Source organism: Hetaerina americana, unplaced genomic scaffold (genome assembly GCF_022747635.1).
Source record: "Hetaerina americana unplaced genomic scaffold, ioHetAmer1.1.p SCAF_1, whole genome shotgun sequence".
In the NCBI taxonomy this organism is placed as follows: domain Eukaryota; kingdom Metazoa; phylum Arthropoda; class Insecta; order Odonata; family Calopterygidae; genus Hetaerina; species Hetaerina americana.
Genome location: NW_027286069.1, coordinates 26,595,463 through 26,623,098, shown reverse-complemented (window position 1 = coordinate 26,623,098; position 27,636 = coordinate 26,595,463). Strand labels below are relative to the sequence as shown.

The following is a 27,636-nucleotide window of genomic DNA, read 5'->3' as shown; positions in this document are numbered from 1 at the left end:
TTCCATAAATATAAAGATTAGATGATTGAAAATTTTCATGCTATTTAGTAAATGCTCATATCCGATACAATATTGCTACTTGCATAGTGTGACCTAAATTTTTTAGATGAACCTGAAATTCTTAGAAATCTCTGCGATCAGAAATAATTTTCCATCTTATCTTTTCAAATTTAAGAGATATGAAATTGTATTTTATTGAACTTTCCAAGTTTCCTTTCCAATAGAATCACTGTTGTCACACTAGCATGACTAGTACATGAGAAAAAGACATTTCTGACCAATTCATAGATTCACTGAGCCTCCTTTAGGACAGTAAACACTATCTTTCACTCAACCAAAAAAAAAATATCTTTTTTACATTAAAAGTTCACAAACATTGTTTTTTAAAACATGAAAAACCAACACACAAAACTCTTGGGTACAGGAAGTAAAAATTGAATTTAATAAAACTATTTATTTTATCAAATTTTATAAAAATGGGTCGCGATAGTCTAGGGGTTGAGCGTTGGACTACTGACTGGAGGGCCCAGGTTTGATTCCCGGGCAAGTCTCTCTGGGCACCTGCAGCTCCGCCCAAGCTATGTGATTTTTTGGGTACCAGATCTTCCTAGGAAACCATAACCTGCACAGGGAAAGGAACTGGCCCCCCTACCCTGAAGTGTGAATTTTACATGCCGTTGGGCTTAGTCGTGGGTGAACTCTACCATCACCTACCAAACCGACCTTTGGGTTGATTACAGTGTTTATGGTTTTTTTTATTTTATAAAAATAATTTAAATGCATTTACACCAAAACAGATCTCACGGCAAACTGCATGAAAATGCCTACCAAAGGGTTAAGTAGTGACAATTACATTGGATATGTATGTAGATTACTGTATACTCACTGCATTTCATCCATCATGGCTTCAAACTCTTCTTGTAAATTTTTCTCCCAGATTTGAAACCAGAACAATGATGGCGACTCTACCTCTGCAACCTGAATATCAAAGCTGTAACCAGGTGCTAAGTCTTCTGGCAGTTCTTGTAAAGGTATCACTTCATTGTATTTAACTACATCCATCGGATAAAGAGCATTGATGAAGTCATCATCCTGCAAGATATCAAAGTATGAATAATTCAAGTATAAATATTTCAACCAGAGGTTTGTGAAACATTTTTTTTAACAAGAAATGTAACTCATAACCTTAAAACAATACCAGTGTTTACTCATGAATGCAGAAAACTTAACTTATTAATATGTATCTGCAGGGAATCACTTTGTCATATTCACTTATAACTTTTCTTGTATCAGTTCAACTGACCAAGTTAATCCAATTGATCACCAGCAAACCAATACTTATTATTTGGGGTATTAAAAAGCTCCAAACATGAAATTCATAATGCTATGTGATCATATTCGTAAAAATGCAACAATGGCGTGAAACATCAGGGTTTAGATCATATAAAATCCCAATGGCTGCCTTGCACTTGACACAATGAAATTATCATGAGGAAATGAGACTTCAAAACGCAGTGGCCCATTTCAAAATTGAATTATTTCATTTAAAATATTTTAGGGCAAAAATACAACTAAAAGTTACGTAAAAAGTAGTTATCTAAATGAAAATATCTTGTCATCAGCACATTAAATTTTTCAAACTTAAAGAAGTAATATTTTGAAAATGAACATAAATTATCCAGATGAAATAACATACATAAACTTATTATCTAACAAAATCAAACTTATTGCTATGTAGCTCTCATATACAGATTCCTTTCACTCTTTTGGAACAGGACCTAACAATGATCTGACAAGTCTACCAGCTTAATTCCTCTCTCATAAATGCTCTGAATTAGTCGATAAAAATTCTCCCTCCCACATTTCCCTAAGCCTTTAAGAAGTTTCATGGGAAAACTGCCTAAACCCAGAGCCTTATTGGATTTCAATTCCTTAAATGCCCTTTTGTATCTCAATATTTTCCCCTCAACCATACATATCCCCAGTCCCTACATGTGTAACTAACCATATTAATCCATCAGGTTAACCAATTCACAGAAAATTAAAAAAGCATGCACTAAAATGTATATTTAGGGCGGTAATTCATTTTCTGGATTCTCATTCTAATTTTTTTCCGGTTCCCCATCAAACATCTTTTTCCCAATTTTTCTTCATATTTCCCAGAAAAGCTACCAGCCTAATATGGTGATTTACATACTTAATACTGCATTCTAAATTGCTAAGCTGGAAACATAAGCTATTCTCTCTAAGGCAATTTAATGAAAAGAGAGACTTAAGTTTTGTCATTTCAATACAATTTCAGCTCCCTGAAAACTAAGGTATAGAAGGTTACATCCTCAAATATTCCTTTTTCACCAATTCCAATCATTAAAGTCAATCTTACATAGCGCTTTTGACAAATGACTGTCTTAGCTCAGATTCAAATTATCTCAGAACTAAAAATACGATCCTTATTGGGAATTCTCAAATTGTAGATCATGCCTCAGAATTATTAAAAAATGAGGCCTTTTAAAATGTTTCAGAAGCTTTCAATGAATATTAGCATTTGGCAACTGTTTCCTAATTTTTCAGATAGAATGGCCATCTTGACATTAGATAAATTGTAGCTTTCATATCTTACTTGGTCTTACCTTTCTGAGTCCAACAAACATATCATCCTGGGATGAAAAACAAAAAGGCATGCACACAATTGGTGTATAGCCGGAAAACTTCAAATGAACGACATTGCGCTTTGCTAGGTGGCCAAGTAATGCCATAAGATTTTCAAACCCAAAGTCAATCAATGGAAAATCTTCTTTGTATTTTGCCTGAAGTAAAGTAAAATTTTATTAAAAACAAATAGTTCTACAAAAATTACAAGCATTATGCATGTGAATTTAAGATTCTTACTAAACTAAATACAAATGAATAAGGCATGTTTAATTAAATAAGGCTTTTAAATGAATTGGCCATTTCATTACGTATTCCAACTTGGGGAAAGTGATAGTGCAAGGAGGTTCACGAGGAACTTCAAGTATGAGTGCTGTCTGAAAAGTTTCTGACCTTAACATGAAGATGGCAGCACTCCTCAATAAAAAGTTGAGGATGGTGTATGCGCGTACATTGAAGGGTACTTATCAAATTTTCAGCCATTTTGGATACTCAGTTGTTTGACAATATTTTGAGGAAGCTATAGAAAAGGTTTTTGTGAAAATTGAAAAAAGTGAGGATCAAGCTACCATTAAATATTTGTTTCCAAAAGGCAACATGCTTATGCAAATTAAAGACAAGTTGGATACTGTGTTTAGGTACTCTTCAACATCATTTTACAACCGTGAAATTTGGGCATCTGAATTTGAACGTGGCCGTACCACCTTGATTGATGATGAGCATTAGGGACAGCCAAAAACTGTGACAACCACTGATAACATCAAAACAGTTCGCCAAATGGTACTAGACGATTGTCGAATTAAGTTTAGAGGGATAGAAGAGGCTACGTGCATATCAAAAGAATGCATTTGCCATATATTTGCCAGATAAACAAAATCAAATACATAACCCTGAACCAAAGCTACTGATATAGTTAACAGCTTAAATACCATATTTCTTCGAATCTAAGATGCCCGCAAAAATAAGACATGCCCAATTTTTAATACCTTAAAACAAAAAATCGTTAACAGGCGATTCTCAGACGCAGCATAGTTTGGGTTCAAAGGGGCATATTTTGGGCAAAGGGGCATGGGTAAAGAACCGAGGCCTGGTGTGTATTGCGATAGCTGTGCACTATGAAGTTCAAAAGGCAAGTTATCTGGGAATAGAAGAGCAGCTGAAAGATTTGGTGTAAACAAGTGCAGTGGAAGATGATGGTGTCAAAAAAAGACCGCTACTTTTGCATGCAAGTCTTCACGAAAGAAAATCACTGGGCCAAAACATGGAAGATTCCATGAAGTCAATGCAGCAGTTTGAAATATTTCAACACAAGGCAGGAGGGTGGACTTTTTGTGAGCTTCGACCTACTGCGACAAGAAGTCAACAACAAAGCAAGAATTTTAGGCACCCCTTGCACACAATTTTGGGCCAGTCAAGGATGGGCAGAAAGATTCATGTGACGAACAGGGCTAGTATCGCGGTGGTGAACATCAATTTGTCAGCAGCTCCCGGTGGACTTCAAACACAAATCAGTGTCTTACCAAAACCAGCTACTTGATCTTTGAAAGAAAGGGAATTTCATGCTGGGGCAGATGGCTAATGCAGATGACATGGCAATATACTTAGATATGCCACCAAATTACACACTGAGAGAAAGGGGTCAAAAAAGTTCTTCTGAAGACAAAAGGGCATGAAAAACTCTGAGTGACAGTGATGTTGGCCGCTACATCTGACGGTCAAAAGTTGCCGCCATATCTTATCTTAAAAAGAAAAATGATCCCGAAAGGAGGTGTTCCCAAAAGATGTCATCATTCAGGCCCAAGAAAAAAGCTGGATGACAGAAGAATTAATGATTAACTGGTTAAACACCAAGCAGGAATGCAGACCAGATGCCTGTTTGAATAAGGCTTCTATGCTTGAACTGGGCTCTTTCCAGAGTCATCTCACTGATGCCGTAAAAGAAGAAATCAGAAGGATGAAGTCAGAACTTGAGGCCATTCCTGGGTGAATGACATCCATTTTGCAACAGATGAATGTTGGCATTAATAAACCATTCAAGGACCGACTCCAAGAACAGTACATTTCATGGTTGTCTGCACCTGACCATGAGTTAACTGCTACAGGAAAAATCAAAGGAGCTTCTCCTAACAAAGTTGCACAATAGGTTTCTGCAGCTTGGAGAACCCTTTCTGAGGAAAAGATCCTGAAGACTTTCAAGAAGTGCAGTATCAGCAACAAGATGAACAGCACAGGAGATTCCTTTGGGAGAAGGTTGAACAAGATGAAGTCTTTGCTGATGAGGATGATGAAAGTACGTGTTTCCTATTCCCGTAGGTTATAAGTCTTTTTATCCCTTCCTCTAACTTCACAACACCCATTTACATGCATGTTTTTTTCTGTTCAGATGCTGAGTAGGAGCAAAGTGATTAATATAGCAATGCAGACGAAGAGGACAACGTTTAAGGGTGTAACCTAACAATGCACTGAAACAACAAATCGAAGTAACCTAAACAATGACATTACCTTTTACCAACTTTTTTGTTACTGTACTTTCAGTATAGTTTCTTCAGCAATCAATTACTAAGACATCTGTTTCATTTCTTTTATGCCTCCTTGTAATAAGCCTATCCATAGACTGGCACAGAGCTGTGATGCCCGGGAATAATACCGTGCAATTGTGCAGGTTACATATGTGATCTCTCACCCGTTCTTAAATGCGATTTTAACCTCTGTATCTAAGATGCACCCCAATATTTGAGGGGGAGAATTGCTAAAAAAAGATGCATCTTAGATCTGAAGAAATACGGTGATTGTGAAAATAAATAAAAATCAACAAAGAACATATGAACCACATCTAGAAACTCATGGTGCTTCATACCTTATAAGCCTCTAAGAATTTAGCTCTTTCAATTCCATTTGGGTGGTCCAGTAGGAGATTTTCTATGCTTCTGATGAACTTGGAAGGTAGTGATGGCATTTCGTTCCCTAAAGAAAAAGAGCAAATAACTTTCACACTTTTCAGTGAGTGTAAAACAAAAATCAATTGACAGGAAAAGATTAAGTGCTTCAGTACAAATCTAAAACAAAAGCATCTCTATTCCTGGAGAGAGCATCTGAGTAAAATATTTAGAAACATTACCAGCCTTCTTACTCCATAAGTAGGTTCAAAACATACACACATAAAGTAAAACAAGATAAAAATCAGAGAAATAGACTCAAGCATAAAACACACAGTTATTGGCACAAGTATTGTGTTGTATTCCTCTTGGCCACACAACAAAATGTATGTTGATACTCTGTGATTTGAAATAAAGAATGGTATTTATGGTTAGGGTATCTGATTTGAAATTACAAGCAAATGAAAGGTAATAAAAATGGTAGGTTGCCTGGAATGGTATTACATGGAGACTGCCTCCCAGTCCACTGGTCTTGAAGATAAAATTGAAATTCTAGTTCTAGGGAAAGTCCTTCATTGCTATGCCAACACCTACTGTAATATTTAACTTGACCTTCCTCTTTCTCAAAAAGGCATATCTTTTCTTTTATTAACATTCATTCTCATCCCAAACATATGGCACTGACTTTCCAATGGCCCCAGTAACCTCTGGCTGCCAGGCAAACTACAGCTTGAATATCAGCAAGCCATCCACAACCATATCACAGGATTATAATTGAATCTGCCTTCCTCAATAGTGTTTTTTAGTGGGAAATTGTAATTTAAATGGCCTGGGGGTACAAGTCTTTGCAGTCACCTCACCAAGGAACAGATGCTGCAAGGACTACCTTTCATCTGGCTTCTACCTTTAAACCTAACTAGCAAGGGTGACCCTCCCCAAGAGGAGTTATCATTGGTCCTATCAGTATCACTCTTGAGTCTATCAGAATGAGTAAAACCCTTCCACCACACCAAGGTTGTAGTCTCCTGGGAGGATAATTTTCCATGCTTGCAGAAAGTTATAAAAATGAATCTTTAGAAAAAAATATTGTTGATATTATAATTAATTTTCTTAAAGAACCTGGCACCCAGCTGATGTAGACTGATACTAAAATTATGATTAAACCTAGAAACTGATCAATATCTAATGATAAAATAACACTTTGGCAATGTATTCCCTTACCTTTCCCAATCGGAGCAACTGAAGAATTCCACACAGAGTTGGATTTAGAGTCGAATAAAAGCCAATCTGAGTTTTTGTCAGGCCTAATGCAAATGAAGACATCTTTAAGTTTGGAAGCCATTTGTACAATACTAATAAAACCTAAATCTTTCACATCGAGATCACTACCAGTAAGCACCTGAAACAAATAAAAAAGGTTTGAAGGATAATACAGAATATGCAAATATAAAAGAAGTTAGGTTTGAAGTCACTGAGTGAATGAATGCAGAAATCACAAAAGAAAACATAAAAACTATAACACAATAACAATAACCAAATATTTCCAACTCCACGGTAACTAATTTATTTACTATATTAATATAATAATTAGGACCATGGCAACGGAGGGGAAAAGGAGCATGTTTATAGGAAACATAATTCATGGATAGCCTGTTTACTTGCAACAAATGTAATGCACGGTTAAAGAACTCCAAATTTATAACTTCAGTTTGTTTTTTTTTACAGACAAAATAATGTCAACACCATGTCCCTGGAATTAGTAAGCATTCTCAATCAAAGTGGAATGAGGGTGAGATAAGAGAAAAATTAGAATTTTTTTAAATTAATATTGGTCTACACACCATCATGGCCTATCCAACGTGAAGAAACTAAACTGCTTACGATTTCACTAAGTGGAAATTTTAAATATTCATATTAAAACAGATGCAATAGTATTTTTCCACTGATGCTTAAGGGCACTTTGCATTCTGGTGTCTGCATCATAAAGTCAATGAAGATTATTTCTTCTGAATCACAAAAAGCACTAAAAAGTCACAATGGCTGTCCCATCCGAAGGATGAGACAGCCATTGTGACTAAATCTGGCGAATGAGGTAATAATTCAAACTTCAATTCAAGAGTTTTGGCCATTGCAATAATGGATTTGTGAGCTGGTGCATTGTCTTGATGAAACAACACTTTCTTCTTACCCAAATGCGGCTGCTTTTGCTTGATTTCTTTGCTCAAACATTGCAATAAGTTCAAATAATACTGGCCGTTGATAGTTTTTCCTTTTTTAAGATAGTCAATGAAAATTATCCCACGCGCATCCAAAGAAACCAACACCATGACCTTTCCTGCACATGAAATGGTCTCCACCTTCTTTGGAGCCAGTCCTCCCTTTTGAATCCATTGTTTTGATTGTTCTTTTGTCTCAGGTGTGAAGTAATGGACCCATGCTTCATCCATGGTTATGAAACAGTGCAAAAATTGTGCTTTCTTGCTGTGAAACTTTGCTAAACACTCAATTAAAACATCTTCACGACACTGGTTTTGCTCAAGTGTGAGCAAATGCGGCACCCATCTTGCACACAGGTTGCGCACTTTCAGTTGACAATCACCCAGGGTCACTGTGTGGATTTTCTTCACCGTTTCTGGGGTTGCCACCTCATTTGGTCAACCAATTGTCATGACAGATCGTACAGCCTCGTTTAAACTCTGTTACCCAATATTTTACTGTTGTAAACAAAGGAGCAGACTCACCCAGAGTAGAATCCAGTTCAGATTTTATACTGGCTAGGCTGAGGCCTTTCAAATAAAAGCATTATATCTCATAATGATGACATATTTTCTCCATTTTCACAAATTTACTGAACACATTCACTAATGATGGCTGCTAAGCAATTACTAAACGACGAGGCATTTTCAAACTTTAAAAACATGCTTTATAGATTATGTACTTTCTAACACAGCAATATTTTTTAAACTACCACCATCTCCTGGTCTGGCCGGGTACTTCATGGACCACTCTCGTAGCTACTCGTATCTAAATGTCAAGGCAAAATTCTATGTATCCATCCCCTCCATGTCTATACCTTAAGCAATCTTGTACACCTTCATTCTTCTATCAAGCACCACCATATGAAAGATTTTATGAATGATTTCATGAGTAGTAACCTCAACAAGGTAGCTTGTGTTCAACATCAACTCATATGGCCATGCCAAAAATTTTGAAAGAGCCAATAAAACATTCTAATTGAAGGTGCAGATTCACCATAACATTTAAAAAGTTTCTCTTTTGTCTCCTAAGTGGATCTGGGATTCATTAAATAATGTTTAATTTATACAATAAATTCTCTTTCATCCATTATTTGGAAAGCAGTCGCCTTGCTGGGTTCAAACAAACACTAAGCACAGAGTAACGGGCCAATGCGGTTGAAACTTGGCACTTGAAATCTGTCAAGAGAGGCTAATACATAATTGAAAAACCTTTGATATTCTCTACTGATGCCATCTCTCTTAATCTTTTCATTGATGTTTCAAATTACTCTTGTAAACAGGAATTTTGTTAACATTTCAATTTGTCTTATCAAATTTAAAGGATTTCTGAAAAATTCAAAGATTTTTGAAGATCCCCCAGATTCTAATAAGCTGTAACCCTGATAGATCCCAGGAGTGGCTTGTCATTCCCCTCCTTGCCCTTCTTTAAGGAGATTATTGCCAAAGCTTACATCTAAATTATGACGACTTATCATTTTGCTGAGATTTTCAATGATTAATTCAGGTTTGACAATATTATCACTATAAAATCATTAGCGTAAATTTGCTATTTTTAATCATTTTCCACCAACACTCAGTGAAAATGAAGAAACAACACACACACTAATTTTTAAATAAGAGATTAACATATTAAATTAGGCTCAAGTGGAAGGAAATGACTCAAATATGTAATTTTAGAATAGAGTAATTATATTAAATCAGGCTCAACTGACGACAAAATAATGATACATAACTTCTGTTCACCCCATCTCATCACAAGAATGATCCAATAACTGAAAATCTGAATAATCCTCATTATTTATTTTCTCTTAGCAATATCGCGTAGGATTTGAGCACAAGATAAAATACCTTTTCAAATATAGTCCATAATAATTAACTGATGCACTTTTCAGACTGGATTTTGCTGGTATAAACCAATCAAGGCATTCCTAATAACACAAACTCACAAAAATTGAATGCTAAATATGCCACAGAAACACGTTTTACTGAGCCAACGGTGTAATTTTCACTTAAGGTTTGTATAAAAAGTATAGGGAATAGTTCAGAAAAAAATGTTTCAAATATTGATTCAATGCCTCAAAATTCTGTGAAGTACATCCCTTCAGCGTCAACACATTTTTGCCAGTTGCTTTTCCACAACTCAAAGGCTCCCTTGTAGGTGGATTCAGAAAGGTCTTTACGGGTACGTAGGCAAGCTTCTTTGATGGCACGTAAGGGTTCCACGGTGGTGTCCTTTTGAGGAAGGATTTCACTTTTGGGAATATGAAATAGTATGCTGGTGCCAAGTCAGGACAGGAAGGGTGTTGGGGAATCGTCGGGTCGTGTTGCAGAAGGTCTTTCATCAAGTCAATTGCAAGCAGACATTTGACTCTGCCTTTGGTTGTCCGTCGAGACCTTTGGAACGAGTTTAGTACAGATCTTTTGCAATACCAAATTTTCAGTGATAATGGTGGGCACTGTGAGGAATACCCCACACTTAACTCACACACTGGGGAGGGAGTCACTCAGGGAAGGGGGCGGTTGTGTGTCACACAGGGTCAATATTTAAATAAGAAAGTTGATGGAAAAGAGGAGGAGGAGGAAGTGAACTTAATATCATTGAGGAGGGGGTGTTCTTCTTCACTCGTTGGACAATTTAAATTGCTCCAATGCTTCTAATTTTTTTGCTTTTATTGAACACATGAAGCACTTGTTAATTGAAGTCTCAAGTAAGTGTTTGGCCATCATTGATGTGGTGTTGCCTAAGATCGTGCACTTCTCATGTTCTTTGATTTGGGGGGAGAACACCCCACCCGTTTGGCCCACATTTATGGCTTTGAACTCACACTGTATCACATACTTTTCACCTCATCAATGGCATCTTTGCTTTTACACATGAGTTACGATATGTTGAAAGTGTGTAAAAAGAGACCCTACATTCATCCTTCCGCAGTGCATTGGCCAACTAGTATGATGTGCTCTTGATGAAAGGGATTTTGCACTATTTTTAGATTTCTGTGATCCTTTCCGTTTGCAATTTTATCCAGGGGAATAGTGCTACTATCAGTTATTCATTGTGTTCGATTTCCACCTCATTATGCCTGAAACTACTCAATTGGTTTATGTAATTAGGTTTTTAATTTTGCTTTTGTGGTGAGTAAGGCAGAAATCAAAACTAATTGCAGGAAAAATATGATATTACAAGACATTTCGAATAGTCATGGCATACCAGGTACTTTTTCAAGGAAGCCTCACCTTGTATTCATTAGGTAAAGCTGCACACCACAGACCATCTGGATAATTCGATAATATTTCCCTGAAGTTTTGCCGCATTTTCTCGCTGACTAAGTATCCAACTGCATCATCTGACCATGCGCCATCATCATCAGAATAAACAGGAGAAGCAGTTGGAACCACCACACTTTCTGAACTCTTTTGATTCTTTTGGCTTCCCACTTCTTCAAAAACTTTGTGCTGAACTGTCTCTGAAATTCAAGTGTTGATTTAGAAACAAAAACCAATAACATCCATTGTTCACATCAAGAGAAATACAGGGTCTGTACAATAAGCATCATGACTGGTTCGCTGTAGCCTCAACGGTTTGCTGTAGCCTGGAGCGGAGGATGGGGGTCCGACCGGTTGGCTCGGTAGAGGGGTCCCCCACCACTCAGGCGCACTTTAGTTTAGTCGCCTCTTCGGGCATGCATCGAGACAGGAGGTGGATTTTTGTGACATGGGATTGTTTGCGGTGTTGCCGCACCAACATGGAGCGCACGGTCGAGCAACGTTACGCTCTAAAGTTTTGCATTTAACTCGGGAAATCCGCATCAGTGACCCTTGAACTCATTAAACAGGCTTCTGGGGATGATGCCTTAAGTCGCAAAAGAGTTTTTGAGTGGCACAAAATGTTTAAGGAAGGCTGGGAGCTCGTCAAAGACAAGCACTGCGTCGAACGCCCACCGACTGCTCAAACCAATGCTCAGGTGGGAACTGGGAACTAAATTCAAGCACTGAATTTTTGTTTCTTAAGGGACCAGTAGAAATATTTGAATTTTATGTAAAATGAGGCTTGGGAAGAAAAATGTTTCAAATGGGAATTTTCATATTCATAAATATCTCACACTAATACAAAAACAGAAATAATGTAAATAATTTATTCACAAAAACAGGGTCAATAAATATACATAAAGCAAGCCCAAATCTAAAAGAATTTAAGAATATCTAATTTAGGATTTTTTCCTGAATTCATGAAAACTTCTCCAGTTTCTCTTTGACTTTCAATGCTTTCATTTCTTTCAACCTTTAATAAAGCAACTTTAAAATAAAATAGTACAAAAAAGTAAATGAACAACTGCAGTGTTATTTCAAATCATTTGAATAAACAAAGCCCTCCATAAAAATTAAAGCATAAAGTTTCATGTAATTCCGATTTAAAAGCGGGCAGATAATTAGTTGGATGATGATTTTGAAAACTGATTGCCTGAACAGTGAATTTCTTAATCTACTACAGGGCTAGCAAGTCAACGTCACTGATCTCTCCCACTCAAGAATTTTCAGTGAAGATGGCTTCTATCTAAGCATCCACACACAGAAACATGAATACTTAATAGCATTTATTCAACCTTTTCTTATTTTTTACAACTGAGTTAGCCACAGGTTCTACTTTTTTAAAATCTTTTTGGAGGAAATGAAAATGAGATTGATAATTCAAGAAGTAATGAAATCTCTAAATCAGATTTTAATACTATGGAGCATGTTTTAGAAGACATCAATGTACAATTTTATAACCAAAAGTTTCATGAATAAAAACTTTTCCAAAGGTTTAAATTTCACTAGCTGTTAGCTTAAAGGGTAAAGGATGGGATTGGATAGGAGTGAGAATAGCCCTTGCAGAGGCCAATTGATTATCTACCCATTATTATCCAATTATCTACCAGATAAATGATGTTCCTATGCATATAAATTTAAAAAAATTGTAGTTCATTGCTCTGAGACACAGGAAAGAGGGATATTTCTCAGTTAATAATTACAATAATAATGATATATTCATTATTTTTACTAATAAGATATTATTGTTGGCTATTTCCACTTTTCTACATCACCCAGTTAACGACTCACACCTTTTCACCGGGTTTGAAATTAAGAACAAATTTTCTACGGTACCTTCAGGTTATAGGGATACCTTCCTTCCTTACTATTGGAATTGGTCACATTCCAAGAGGATAAGATGCAGAAAGGCCTAGTAAGTTCATATTGATATTTTCAAATAAAATAAGTAACAAAACCATTGCATACTACCTTCAACACTGGACAAGACCCAATTTTTTCCTTTTCGGGTGGTGATTTTAATTAAACCTTGGTCTTTAAGTCCATCTATCACCTCTTGTACATCACGGAAACCATTGGTATTCAGCCAGCCACTTTTCCCTCCTTCTGCCCAGCCAGCCATTGAAAGGTCACAAGTAAGTTCTGCACCCAGGGATTCCAGTGGAAGGCCTCGTGGAGCATAACGCTGCAATACACGAGCTAGGGATGTGCGTATGGACAGGGGAATAAATCTTGGGGCCATTCTATTGAGAGTAGAAGACTCTGCCCCAGTCCTGCAATGAGATCATATACTGTCCAAGGATTGTGCAAAAATATAATGTCTTAAAAAATAAATATCTTATTTACGGCATTCAATAATATTGCTTCATTTTGAACTTGAGAGAAAGATACATGATTTATTTTGCAACATGAAGTTCTATTTCAATAATATCTTATTGAACATGCAAAATACCAAACACAAAAATAGCATTAAAGAAATAATTGGTATACTAAAGTACTCATACTGATAGAATACAACATAATAAACTGCACATAACAATACTAAAGAAATATTAAGCATAAATCATCAAAGCATCACTAGTGATCACACATTTTTCCAAACTTGTTTTCAGACACATCATTTGTGATTTTTTGTGCAGTTTATTAATATTTTGTGCATTTTAAAACGAACCCGAAGAAATATTCATAAAAAGAAAGCCAAAAAAGAATAAAATTAACAATAGAAATTAAATGTAAAATCATTGAAAATCGGGAACAAGGTGGGAGTGTGGCTGATCTAGTACCTACATCAACAATCAGTCGACATCTCTTTTAGAGCACGGACAAGACTAATGAGATAGATGCTTTAAATAAAGTGACAAGAGTATCTACATTGCTTTACGTATTCTCAACGATGTTGAAAGGTTGCTTCTCATATGCATAATTGAAAATCAATCACAATGCGACAGAATTAACAAGAATATCATTTGCGCAAAAGGGAAAGTGAATTTTGCCAACCTCATTAATATGATATCATGATCATCAATGGCTGAATTTAAGGGGAGCCGTGTGTAGTTCAAGAACTTAACAATAAGAACCATCATCCACTGCACTGTGAGGCATGGTGAAGCAGCAAACTCTGAGTCAAAGGTAGCAGAGAACTTCATGGGTGACTTCAAAAAGCTTGCACATTCTGAGGGTCACCTACCACAACATGTTTTTAATAATGACGAGACATCTTTGGGAAGAAGATGCTGAAGCAAACCTATACATGCGCACTGAAAGTTCCATTTGATTTTTAACAATGATTTGGGCATAACATGGGTCGCTGCGAAATTCATACCAAATAGCTCAATTTTGACTAAAAACAGCAATGCATTAACATTGCTAATGAGGTGCCAGCGACAACCCAAATTTGCTCCAGAGGGTTATAACTGGTGATGAATCATGGGTTTATGGTTATGACGTGAAAACTAAGCTCAATCATTCCAATGGAAGCTGCAGCATGACCGAACAAAGCACACCAAGTTCGGTCGAATGTGAAAGTTTTGCTTACAGTTTTCTTCGATTGCAGGGACGTAGTGTATCATGAGTTCTAGCCATAGGGTAGAACGGTAAATAAGGAATATTACCTGCAAGTTATGCACAATTTGCGTGAAGAAATTCACCACAAATGCCCGGATTTGTGGAAGAGCAAAAATTGGCTTTTGCACCATGACAATGCCCCTACTCACACATCGTTACTTGTGTGCACATTTTTGGCCAATAAAAACACACTAATGATGCCATAGCCACCGAATTCCCCAGATCTGGCCCCCAGTGACTTTTTCTTGTTCCCAAAACCGAAGAGACCCATGAAAGGACAACGCTACGCTATGATTGACGAGATAAAGACTGGATCGAAAAAGAAGCTGAACAAGATCACATAAAATGATTTTTTTAAGTGCTTTGAGGATTGGAAAACACGTTGGCACAAGTGTATAATATCTAATGGGGATTACTTTGAAGGGGACAAAATAGATATTCATGAATAAATATAATTTTTGAAAAAACACAAAAGTCGCAATACTTTTTGAACAGACCTTGTATATGGATGAAAATAGGAATAGATTGGAGGGATAGGAGGCTAATCAGCAACCTGTACATGTTTGAGACTGCTCAGGTGCAAGTGGGGGATGGAGACTCCAGATGGGCTGTTAGGAGGAGGAGTACGCTAGGGTTGTCTGTTATCACCTGTGCTGTTCAAGGTATATGTGAAGGAAATGATTAAAGAGGCAGGGGAAGAACAGAATATAGGAGTAAGAGTCGGCGGGAAATTCGTAAAATCAGTTAGGTTTGCTGATTACCAAGCTCTAGTTTGTCATTCAGCAAAGGGGTTGCAAGCATTGCTGAGTGAATTGGAAATTCAGTGCAATATATATGGGATAAGAATCAATATAAATAAAACAAAGGTTATGCGGTTTTCCAGAAAAAAAATCTTAAAAAGCTTAACATTAAAATTGGAGGGCAAAAACTAGAACGGGTGGAATTGTTCATGTATCTTGGAAGTGTTTTGGACCAACACGGTCAAAGTAGTAGGGACGTAAGGAGAAGAATCGTACTAGGCTAACAGGCTTTCACTAGGAGGAGGGAATTGATGATACGGACATTGAGTAAGAATACAGGTAGCACTGACAAGTGCTCAACCGGTAAAAGAGGTAGCACTGGCAAGTGGTTAGCAGATAATGAATACAAGGAGTGATTGGAGCAAGAAAAAAAGTCTTCTCGGTTAGAGTAGTGAGAGTATGTGTTGTCTGGTTTGAGAGCAAACAGTCAAGGTCTCTTTCACCCAGCAAGAGAATATGCACGGTGCAGCTTGATTTTTAGACAAGAGGAACAGGCAGTAGCAAAACAGGCAAAGGGGAAAGGGGCTCCAAATTCGCAGTATGAAGGTTGCTATTTATATTTTGAGCTTTGACAACACTAAGTGCTTTAGGCGCCATATGACGTTTCCATCTGAAAGTTCGACTCTTTTAATGCTAACTCCTACAAAACATTTTGTCATTTGATCATTACTTCTGTTGTTTACAGTGACTCAAAAATTTTGTCGCAGCGAAAAAATTGAGTTAACTCGTGAACACTTTCGTACAACTACGACTTTTGACATGGATTATCAAGACAGTAGTGCATCGATCAACTTACTTCCACTTTTGGCAATAAAGCCCCATCCTTTGCCACTCTGAAATGCTGGTATAACGAATTCCATCATGGCCACCGCTCGCTCATTGACAGAAGTTGTGAAGGTCGTTCAAAATTAGTCGTTCTGCCAGAAAACAATGATGCTGTGCAAGAACTAGCAAAGGAAGATCGTCATGTGATATCATGAGATTGTGATGCATAATTTGGGATTAGTATCAATTAGATATTTCATGAACATTTAGCTGTGAAAAAATTTGTTCCCGTTGGGTCCCGCATAATTTGACAAAAGCTCAAAAAGATGCTCATGTCAATTGGTGCAAAGAAATGCTCAAGAAATAAAATCGCCAAGCATCAAAAGCTGTGAATAACATCTACACAGGTGAAAAATCTTGGGTCTATGCGTATGAGCCTGAAACAAAACAGCAATCTACTGTATGGGCATTTTAAGATGAGCCAAATCCGACAAAAGTGATGCCGGGACAAAATACATCGATGTCAATGATCACCTGTCTCTTCGTAATAACTAGACATGTGGCACCCGTACAATTAGAGCAACAGAGAACCACGAATTATGAATGGTACATGAGCATTTGTTTGCCAGAAGTGTTGGGTGAAATACGGAAAAAGAAGTGGCAACAAAGGATCATTCTTCATCATGACAATACAAGCTCTCACAGATCGTCTGGAACAACTACCTATTTGACAGGCCAAAATGTTGGATTGATGGGACATCCTCCGTACAGCCCTGATTTAGTATCAAATGACTTCTTCTTATCCCCGTTTATCAAGAAAATATTGCACGGCCTATGTTTTTCAGCACCTGAAGAAGCCATTGATGCATTCAAAAACCTCAATCGCAGTGGAAAAAGTGTTTTGAGAATTGGTTTGAGCACATGCAAAAGTGTATTGATTATCATGGAGAATACTTCAAAAACAATAAAGGCATTTTCAACAACAAATTACTGTCTTTTCATTATTAGGCTGAAAATACAAATAGCAACCCTCATATTGCAGGGAGGGAGGAAATCATAATAATTTTTGCTGCTAGTTCAATAGCATCACCTGACAAATTGCATGAGTGTGGAGCTCTTCCCTGATCTCGTCGCCCAGCAAACCAAACACATGATTCCTGGTATCAACCTACCACTGTTAGCTACCACTAGGATCCACTAACTGTCAGACATATCTTGGGCCTAGCACAAAGATAGTGAGATGGGACTAACCCATAAAAAACCATAGCCATGTCCGGCACATATCAACATGCGAGTTATCTCCCCAATTGTGATGTTTTCCCATTTTCCTCCATCCCCTCATTGCTTTAACCACAAGGCTTAAGATCAAATAATTCTACCCCACAAAAGTCATATTTGTTTTGATAAATTAATAAAGTTTCTTGCCATTAGATTTAGCCATTTGTTTCATCTATTTATAGAAAATATCCCACAAAGCATCTGCTTCAATGGGTCCATGCTATTATTTTCTCTTCATTCAGTTCACTTCATTGTGTTTTTTTTCTTTTATTTCCACAGGGTTCTTACTTTACCAAACCTTCTTTTTTTCTCAGAATACAGATCTTGCTGACTTTGTTGGAGATCATTTTCCAGTACCTATTCCCTTTTTCCATCCAATTATCCAACCAAACTTTGCTTTGTTTGATGCCCCCTTGCCCTGAGAACATTATCAGTTTCATTTTCCCTCAGGTGAGTCTGTCTCCATAGGGACCATCACAGTATGTTGTGAAGATGAAGAATGCGATTCCTGTAAGGCTGAGACTTCCAAGTCACTATGTAGCAATTTTGCAGCCTAGACAGTTGGGAATTGCTGTGGCACAGGAGACTGGGTGATGGACAGAGAAATCTGTTTTAAAATTCCTTTACTTGAGGTAACTGTGAAGAATAACATATGCAACAATCAAGGAAAGACGATGGGAATAGTTTTTTTCTAGTGGGATCAATGCAAGCAGATGGCATTTTAGATGCAATTTACACATGCTGCAAAAGGCACTGATCAAAGCTCTACCACGTGTTAGAATCAAGACCATTGTGAGGCAGCTTGGTATGGAACATTTTTGATTTTTCTTATATTAATTTTAAGTTTTTTGTCATCGTTGACATTTTTAAATAGGGTAGACTGATTAAAAGTTTTCTTGATTTTGAGGGTTCACCTTATTTAACAAGATATTTAACATAAGGTATATAAGAACAGTTTTTAAATAAGTCTTGTTTATTTTAAGTGTTCATATTTGTTTTCAGCAACTGCAACATTGTCCCTTACTTTTGGGCAAACAAATTATATGCATTTTCTGGCTAAATTTGCACCATAAATTGTTCTTGTGAATTAACTGTGACATTTTCTTTGTTTCCAACCAAACGTATATCATACTAAGTAAATCAATTTTGCTATAGGACAAAAAATTGCTGAAAGGGTACTATTGATTTTTCTGTTCACAAAATTCCTTAACCCTCCTCTTTGTTGGAAGAGCTAGCACAGAAAATTTATTTATCATGCAAATAACTAAAGAAGAATCTTAAATTGGGTAGTTTCACTGAAATACTGAACAAAAACATTTCCTGAAAGAGCATACAACTCATTTGTTAATCCGCTCACTTCTCCAGCTAAACCATACTCTACACAAAGAATTATGCCAAAAATGTAAGAAAAATGTAACTTATTAAATGTCATACCTTTTTTGCGTTTTTGATTCTGGGACTGCAGAACTCCTTTTCTTGCCAAATATTGGCTTGGTATGTTTTTGCCTTGTGACCATTTTTTCCACATGTTCACACTTTGCTGACTGAAAAAAGAAATGAAAAAATGTCTGTTCAATGTGCCCAAAGTATACATGTAATCAAACATTTACCATCAGCACAGCTTTCAAGGATGAAGTTGGAATTGTTCCTGCTATTATTTAATTTTAGTTCAAGGACAAAAGTTAAGCACAGTTTTATGATGCTGCATGTACATGAAGATTATAGCGAGGTTCACAGAAAAAATATTCAAAAAGCAGTACAATGCACAATATTTTCATTCATGGCCCATATTTTGGACTGCAAAAGGACAAACTAATACAGATTGAAACTAATGAGACTTTTTTTGAGGCCAATGCATTAAATTAGGCAAAAATCGAATTACAAATGGCAACTGATGAATCAAGTGTGAATATATAATAATTCTAGATGGTAATGACACACAATGTATTCATTATGAGTATGGTAATACTCCAAAAACCATGCATTTGCTAATTCAACAGGATACACGTGGTATTTCCACATAAAATACATATTTGTGGACAACCTGGGTTCCAATGCTTAGTGTCATCATTATGTACACCTACAGGAAATGCATTTAATATATAATGAAAACTTCGTTGCAATTTTCCACAGTTAAAACTTTATTGCCGACCATGGTTTCGATACACTGTATCATCATCAGGTGGACTGTATCATCATCAGGTGATGACCACCTGATGATGATACAGTGTATCGAAACCATGGTCGGCAATAAAGTTTTAACTGTGGAAAATTGCAACGAAGTTTTCATTATGTCTCGATTCCACAACATCACGCCTGACTCTTCACTTTTCGTGCATTTAATATATACTCTTGGTGAGAGTTTTGGACAGTGATGGTTATTGCCTGGTGTTAAGAAAGGGTAGGGATGTGGGATTGGAGGATGGAAAGGATACCAAAGGCATCAAGGAAGGTGGAAACCTAAGTCACCTATCAATATATATTTTTTGTGGAAATACATAGTTTTTTCTTTTGAATTATGAATCACTACCACAGAGTAAATCAGGAAACTACATCCAATATTTGCTTTCTGCTTAAAGCATATGAAGTACTTATAATCAAGCAACCTTCGTTCACAGAGTATGGCTTCAATTATACCACATCATCACTTTTTCACCAGCAGACCATGTGGTATAGGTTTTATCAAACCAGAAACACATATATGTATGTAAAACTATAGAAACATGAGGATACAATTCAAGCTGAATGCAGACACATTCATTGATTATAAGACAGGTATTCATCCACACTATAAAACATTCTCTCGAATAAAAAATATCTTGATATACTCTAAAAAGTCACTTAACACATATTAGATTACAGAAAAGAAGGACGTTTATTGTACAAAATAAGTTCCATGTACTTGGGCCCTTGGTAGGTGCATCTTGTGCGCACAAAATTAATTTGTAGATTGTTTATATTGCGGGTACTGTGATTGTGAACATCAGCATTACTAGGGAAAGTCTTAAGGTTCATTCTTGTGTATACTACAGCAGTGAAAATAAAATACACGGAAAAGGTTAAATTGCCTACATAGTGGAAGACTGGGGGCATCATATCTAACATTAGCTTCGAATTGTACAACTTCTGTTTGTAATTAAAAAATGGATATGGCCTGTGGGGTTGAACCCCAGAAAATAACATTTAAATAATACGAGAATAATATTAACCATAATAGAGTGATAGAAGAACATTATTAGAAACAGTTAAGTGGATTGTCCGGATTAGGAAGCACAGTGGATTGAGTTTCATTAAGAGCATATCAATATGAGAATCCCAATTAAGATGACAATTCAAATGTGTACCAAGAAATTTCACTGAATCAACCTGAGGCAAATATTTACCTTCTAATGGTATGTTCAACACTTGGGATGTATCGTTCTCATGAGCAAATTGTATCACTTGTGATTTATCGGTATTAATTTTGAGGAAATCGTTCATAGATCACAAATGAATTTTCTGGATTATAAGAATGCTACTGTGAAGGAGTAGCTGAAGTGAGGCTCAGGAGATAAGAATGCTAATGTCATCAGCATATAAAATGGGATGACTTCAAGGTATGCTGTTCAATATATTGGGTAGATAATTAATATACATTAGAAAGAGTGTGGGTCCAAGGATGAAAACCTGGGGAACACCTTGATTGATTATTTTAGGGAGAGAAGTATATTTCGCTCCATCTTTATAGATAATAACACGCTGAACACTGTCTAGTAAATAACACATCAACCAGTGTTTTGATGAGCCTCTAACACCAATTCTAATTAATTTTTCAGAGACACCATTATGGTTGACAAGATCAAAGTCTTTGGTGAAATCAAATAATAAAGCGCAGATATTAAATTTATCATCCAGAGCATTGTGTAGATGATTAATTGTATCATAAATGGCAGATGTGGTGGATTTATTCTTTCAAAAGCCATATTGATATGGAGTCAATATGCAGGAGGATTCTAAGTAAGGAACCAACCGTCGATGGTAGGATTTTTCAAATATTTTGAGAATTGGTTTTGAATAGCAATGGTTCGATAGGAATTGAGATCCAAGGGACTGCCTTTTTTCTTAAACAGAGGAATGACTTTTGAGGTTGTTAATGCTGATGGGAAGATGCCTGAATAGAGGAAGCATTAATGAGATGCAACAAAGGTCCTTAATTAAATCAAAACAAAGCTTGATGATAAAGTTAGGTATTTCATCAATGCCTGCAATGTATTTACTACCACAGCTATTAACAACAGTTTTAAGTTCGTTTACGGAAAAAGGAAAGATGAGGTGGATGAATTAAAAATATTTGTATAATTAAACTGATTAGTAGGTGGGTCAAGATATGGGAGAGAAGTAAAATGATTATTGAAATCTGTTGCAGCTATATTTGGGTTAGGCATATGATAAGGTTGGGACACGGATAATTTCTTCGATGCATTAATAATCTTCCAAATATCCCGAGACTTGTTGGTGCAGTTCAACAATCTGTCATTATTGTAAGTCTGTTTAGCAGTATTGAGAAGTGTCTGGTATGACCTTTTGAGAGATTTGTATTCAAGCTCTAGATCCTTATTACCAGATGATTTATATTGGACGAATACAGGTAGGTCCTTGAGGTTCGTAGATAGGGCATGAATTTCATCTGTAATCCATTGATTTTTTGATTTCTTTCTGAAATTTGCAAGAAACTAGAGGAAAAGCAACATGAAAACAGTATCAAAACCTTTCAATTCTTAAATCTTCAACACAAATGAGCCAAGATAAGGTCATGCCTGATATAGTGGTATGCATCCAATACAAAGAAAAACTTCTTGCACTTTTCTACTCGATAAAACTTTGTTTTTCGAAGTATGTCAGAATTTACAGTCATCAATACACTTGCTATTCTTGTTTTTCAAGTTTTTTAGGTAATTTCCAAGACATTTTTGAACAAAGGTTTCCTAAAAAAATACTAAACTCTTACGTCCACTAAAAATAATCGCTGGTACACTGGGGAATTACTAGCTCTTATAAATTATTTACTTAGTTACTACCACTTCTACAAAACCAGTGGCAGCCTGCATGACAAAGAGGCTTACTTGAAATACAAAAGAGATTATTATAACTCAATTAGGTATTCAAAAAATAAAGCTTACAAGGATTTTATATTGAATGCAAAAAATAAACAAAAAGCAGCATGGAGTGTAATCAATGAAGAAGTTGGTCATGGTAATGCAAAAGAAAATCTTCCTTTTACCCCAGATGCTGAATACTTTTTTCTTAAAAGCTGTTGAAGACAATTTATTCTCTCAAAGCGTTGATGCTGCCAATATTGGCAATATGCTGCAAAATCTTCCTCTGAATAATTTAAATATTAAATGGAATTTTGTTATCCCATTTGATATTATATCTACTGTTTAATAATTTTAAAAATCCAACAGTAATGATATTTATGGCCTGTCTAGTTCACTTATAAAAGTGGGTGTGTCGACCGGAATGGCAATTAATATTTTACATCGTCGGCCCAATGGGTTCCGCAATTGCTCACGGTGGACAACAAGCTGATCAGGCTGTCAACTTTGAAGCAGTGTTTGCAGCAATTTAAGCGAGGTCCAAAGGTGTTTTTGCGTCAAGCTATCACTGTTGATGAAACCTGGATTCATCATTACACACCAGAAACTAAGCAACAATCAAAACAATGGATTTCTCCCAGTGAATCTGCCCCAAAGAAGGCGAAGATGGTCCGATCGGCCTGAAAGGTCATGGCGACGGTTTTTGGGATGCAAATGGCATCATCCTCATGGATTTTTTAGAAAAAGGAAAAACAATCACTGGGAAATACTACAGTGAGTTATTGGACTCCTTTGACAAACAATTGAAGGAGACACGGCCGCATTTGGCGAAAAAGAAGTTGCTGTTTCACCACCATAACGCACCAGCACATTCAACTGGAGTTGTCACCGCCAAACTGCATGAACTACGTTATGAATTGCTACCGCACCCCCCATATTCACCTGATCTGGCTCCCTGCGACTTTTTCTTATTCTCTAACATGAAGAAATGGCTCGTGGGAAAAAAATTTAGCTCAAACAAGGAAGTTATCGCCGAGACAGAGGCATATTTTGGAGAGTTCGAGAAATCCTATTTTTTGGAGGGGTTAAAAAAATGGCCGGAACGTTGGGAGAAGTGTATCTTTCTAAAAGGGGACTATGTTGAAAAATAAAAAATATGTTTTTGAAAATATGGTTTCTTCATTTCTAACATGGGTACTTATTGGACCACCCTCGTATGTCAGTCAACTTATGTTTTGAGGCAGGAGATTTTCCTAGAGCTCTAAAATATTCCGAAACAGTACCAGTCTATAAGAAAGGTAATAAAGATCATTTAACAAACTACTACCCCATTTCCATTGTCCCTGTTTTTGGTAAAATTTTTCAAACTATTATGAAAGATCAAATATGTAATTTTTTTGAGTCAAATAGTCCCTTAGCAAATCACAGTATGGTTTTCGATCTGGGAAATCTACAATTTTGGCAGTAGAGTCCATAATTAATTATGTCATTAATGCATTTGAAGAGAAGGAATAAGTCTCTGAGACACTATGTGATTTTAGTAAGGCTTTTGACTGCGTTAATCATTCAATATTACTAACAAAGCTAAAATGTTATGGTGTAAAGGGAGTTGCACTGAAACTAATGAAGTCATATTTGGATGATTGCCACCAATTGGTTGAACTTGATGGTAGTCGATCTGCAGCTCTTAAAGTAAAATGTGGTGTACCACAGGGTTCTGTGCTTGGCCCAATACTTTCCATTATCATGACTTATGATTTGCCCTGTTATATGAAACCAACATTGTTTTATATGCTGATGACACTACTTTTGTGCAAAAATATCAAAATCTTGAAGATGCAAAGGTACCATCTAGCGCTACCCAAAGACAGGCTAAGGAATAGTTTGATATTTATCATTTTTATTTATATACTAACAAAACTCAGCATATTGTGTGCAGTCTTTTAATAAAAAATAACTGATATTGAAACTGCTAAAATACTAGGAATTTATATGGATACAAAATTTAACTGGAAGACTAAAATCAGTCAGACCTGTGATAAACTGAGTAAAGCTGTATATATGTGTAGAAAGCTCAACTTTCTCATTTAAAATGAGTATTGTTTAATACTTTACCACGCCTTCTTTCAATGTCATTTGAATTATGGTGTTGAGTCATTAAGTCATTCCCCACATGTACACACACATTCCACACACAAACAAATTTTGCTACAACAAAAGAGAGCTATTTGCTCTCTTGCTAATATACCACCACATGATTCCTTCAAACCTTTTTTTATTAGGTATGGAATCATGACTGCATTTAGCTTAAGGCTCTGATTCATGTGAAAGTTAATCTAGAAACTTACCAATTAAGATCTAACATCCATAACTAATCCACAAGAGGTAAATCACATCTAAATACTACGTATTGTAGATTGTCATCAACTCAAAACACATTTCATAATATGAACATACGACTGTATAACTATTTCCCTACTCAGTTGAAATCAGACTGTATCCAGAGTTTCAAGAATAGGGTATATGCCTGGTAACTTGCTCACCCACTTTACTCTTTTGATGAATTCTTTTGTGACAATCTTCATAATATTTAAGAAATTATGTTAACATATTAAATAATATTTATATTGACGGCATTTAATATGGTTGTACCATTTTTCAACATTAATAAAGTATTATTATTATCAGCATGCTTGATGAGCACCCGGTAAGTTGCTGAAACATTTTTCACAAAATCCAGTTTTTTAAATAAAAAACTTTTTCTTTAAATGAAACTTCAGAGGATATTAATAACTAAGCATAAACATAATTCCACCATTAAAAACTTATTATGTGCAAATTCAAGGTTACAATATAACTCGTATATTCATGTACGGTTTTGCGATATTTAAAGTTTTCAGAGTTTATTTATCAAGAAATGAATATGAAGCAGTTGTACTGCTAATGTCAGACAACAATATGAAGGAAAGTGAAAAGGATCACTTTACACCAGAATTTTACAGAAATTTTAATGCGTCATACACTTAGGGGTGAAAAAGAGCTTCAAACATGATTATATCTCCTCTACTATGATGATTATGAAAACTAGAGAAAGTGTACACTATTGATTTAAATTATTTCGTCAATTGATTTCAAGTATTACTCTGAAATGTCGGCTATTCTTATTATTACTGATACCATTATAATTTGTGAATATTAAAAGATTATACTTTAATGAAATTAACGAACAGTCGGTCAAAATGAACGCGCTTGAAGCGTTATTGATTCAACCCACCATTTGAATTTATTGGACCATTTCGGAATTTAATAATTTCTCACCTGTACTGGTTCCACAATCACCATACTTGAAGGGCAGCCACGCGAAGGTTCTCGTAAATGAACAGTATCTGGAATCGACAGAAGAAAAGCTTCTGCTGAAGGGTAGCCAAAATTTTTAAATGGGAGTGCGACTCCCTCCTGTTTGTAATATTCATTCTCCAATTGTCGAATGGATAATGCAGCAACGGAAGATATTATAAGCCCACGAATAATGGACTTCGTCTCTTTCAACTCAAATTCGGAATGTGACATCTTCTCAATGACAATCTTTAAGTCATTAAACCTGAGATTAAGTAAAACAAAAGGTATCCAACATTAACGGCAGCACAAGAAAAAGCTTTTATGGAGAGAAAATTGTTGTCCAATATCACTCAGTACGTCAGTGCTAGCAGACACAAAATTAACGTCGAAATAAGTATCACTTCAAGAGAGGTTTAAATTTTTCAGAGCAACAGTATCATATCAATTAAATATCATAAGAAAAGGTTATTGTTGCGTAATGCATTCACTTAATAACTAAACTTAAGAAAATGTATTCATCATAACATAAGTATTCACATGTCTAAACAACTTAAATTATATTTATTTCTCAAACCTGTTACACTGTAACTCCATCCCTCATTTCAACAACACATGCTCAAACTTATTTGAAAACACGATCAATGAGCGCACCCGTGATAATAGCCCTCGGTCAACAGTTGAGAATTTTTCAAATACGAACGCTCCTCAACTGTTCAGATTTAAACAAAGTTACGAATTTTCGGTGACAAAATTAAATAGGACAGGATGTTTACAAAGCATCGAGGTTCACCTAGTTAATCTCATATTCATCACTCTTGTGAAATAAATATTCAAAAAACCCCTTTAAAAACTCTCCTCGTTCCTGTGGATAAATTATATATCTTCTCATTTCTTCAACAGAAAAATGTATTCAAATATTTTTTGAGTTTCGGTGAAAAGGTATAAAATTTTGCACAATCAGTTTTTTTTTGTCTTTCTGTTCACTTAAACAATAAAGGGCATTCCAAATATTTGTATCAAAGTTCTACGTCATTATGAATTTCAAAAGTAGAGAAGTCTCCCAAGTCATGATAAACTTAAATATTAAGTAAGTAATGACTGCCGACCCAACTTCAATCACGATGTTGTATTGCGAATATCCACCCACTTCATAGATGTGGCAGTGTTATAGTTTCCCTCACCCACCAAACACAACAAGTGATGGTGCTGCAGTGATTTGCCACCTAAAATCACTTTTGTCAAAGTTACATTGATTCCTTACGCTAAGGTTATAATATGTACTCATTCCGTTCTTCCCCTCTGCCGAAGAATGATCAGTTTTATTTTGCAGTGCTGCTCTACTTCGGCGACGCATGATGCAAGGGAACGGGTTAGTATTTAATGCCATTAGTTTTTCATTTTTTCCCAAAACGTAATTTTTCCTTGGAATTTTATTCATTGATAACTTGTGATTTCTTATTTCGTGTGAATGGAAGTTGTAGGATTCCTAAAAAGTTAGTATATATGGTGCTGTCCCGTGTCATTTATTGAACATATTAAAGTTATATCAGTCGAATTTCTCTAAAATCGATATTTGAAATTATTTCCTGCAAATAACTTTGTGCGCTGCAAAATAACTATCACTCATTGCCGTGTCTCGTTACATTACTAAGTACACGAAGACAAGAGAGAAACATGAGTTTGCCACTTTTATGTCTATATTCACGTCCAAAATCATGGAATGATA

The 27,636-nt window shown here is 36.0% G+C and overlaps 1 protein-coding gene across 2 annotated transcripts in view; it reads right to left on the bottom strand.

Annotated features, from left to right (window-relative positions):
• The window catches only part of LOC139689744 (tudor domain-containing protein 5-like), a 58,610-nt gene extending 32,441 nt beyond the window's left edge, over positions 1 to 26,169 (bottom strand). Inside the window, exons 1-8 of one of the 2 annotated variants that reach the window (XM_071586915.1) lie at positions 25,890 to 26,169; positions 18,931 to 19,040; positions 13,061 to 13,362; positions 11,018 to 11,247; positions 6,747 to 6,924; positions 5,507 to 5,613; positions 2,631 to 2,807; positions 887 to 1,092 (exon numbers count right to left, since the gene is read on the bottom strand). In XM_071586915.1, coding sequence (XP_071443016.1) covers positions 887 to 1,092; positions 2,631 to 2,807; positions 5,507 to 5,613; positions 6,747 to 6,924; positions 11,018 to 11,247; positions 13,061 to 13,362; positions 18,931 to 19,040; positions 25,890 to 26,141 — 1,562 coding nt within the window. In that variant the 5' untranslated portion in view covers positions 26,142 to 26,169. Of the gene's footprint in view, positions 1 to 886; positions 1,093 to 2,630; positions 2,808 to 5,506; positions 5,614 to 6,746; positions 6,925 to 11,017; positions 12,713 to 13,060; positions 13,363 to 18,930; positions 19,041 to 25,889 lie in introns of those variants that run through there. The other variant, XM_071586916.1, reaches the window with a different exon arrangement.
• Between the last annotated feature and the right edge of the window lie 1,467 nt (positions 26,170 to 27,636).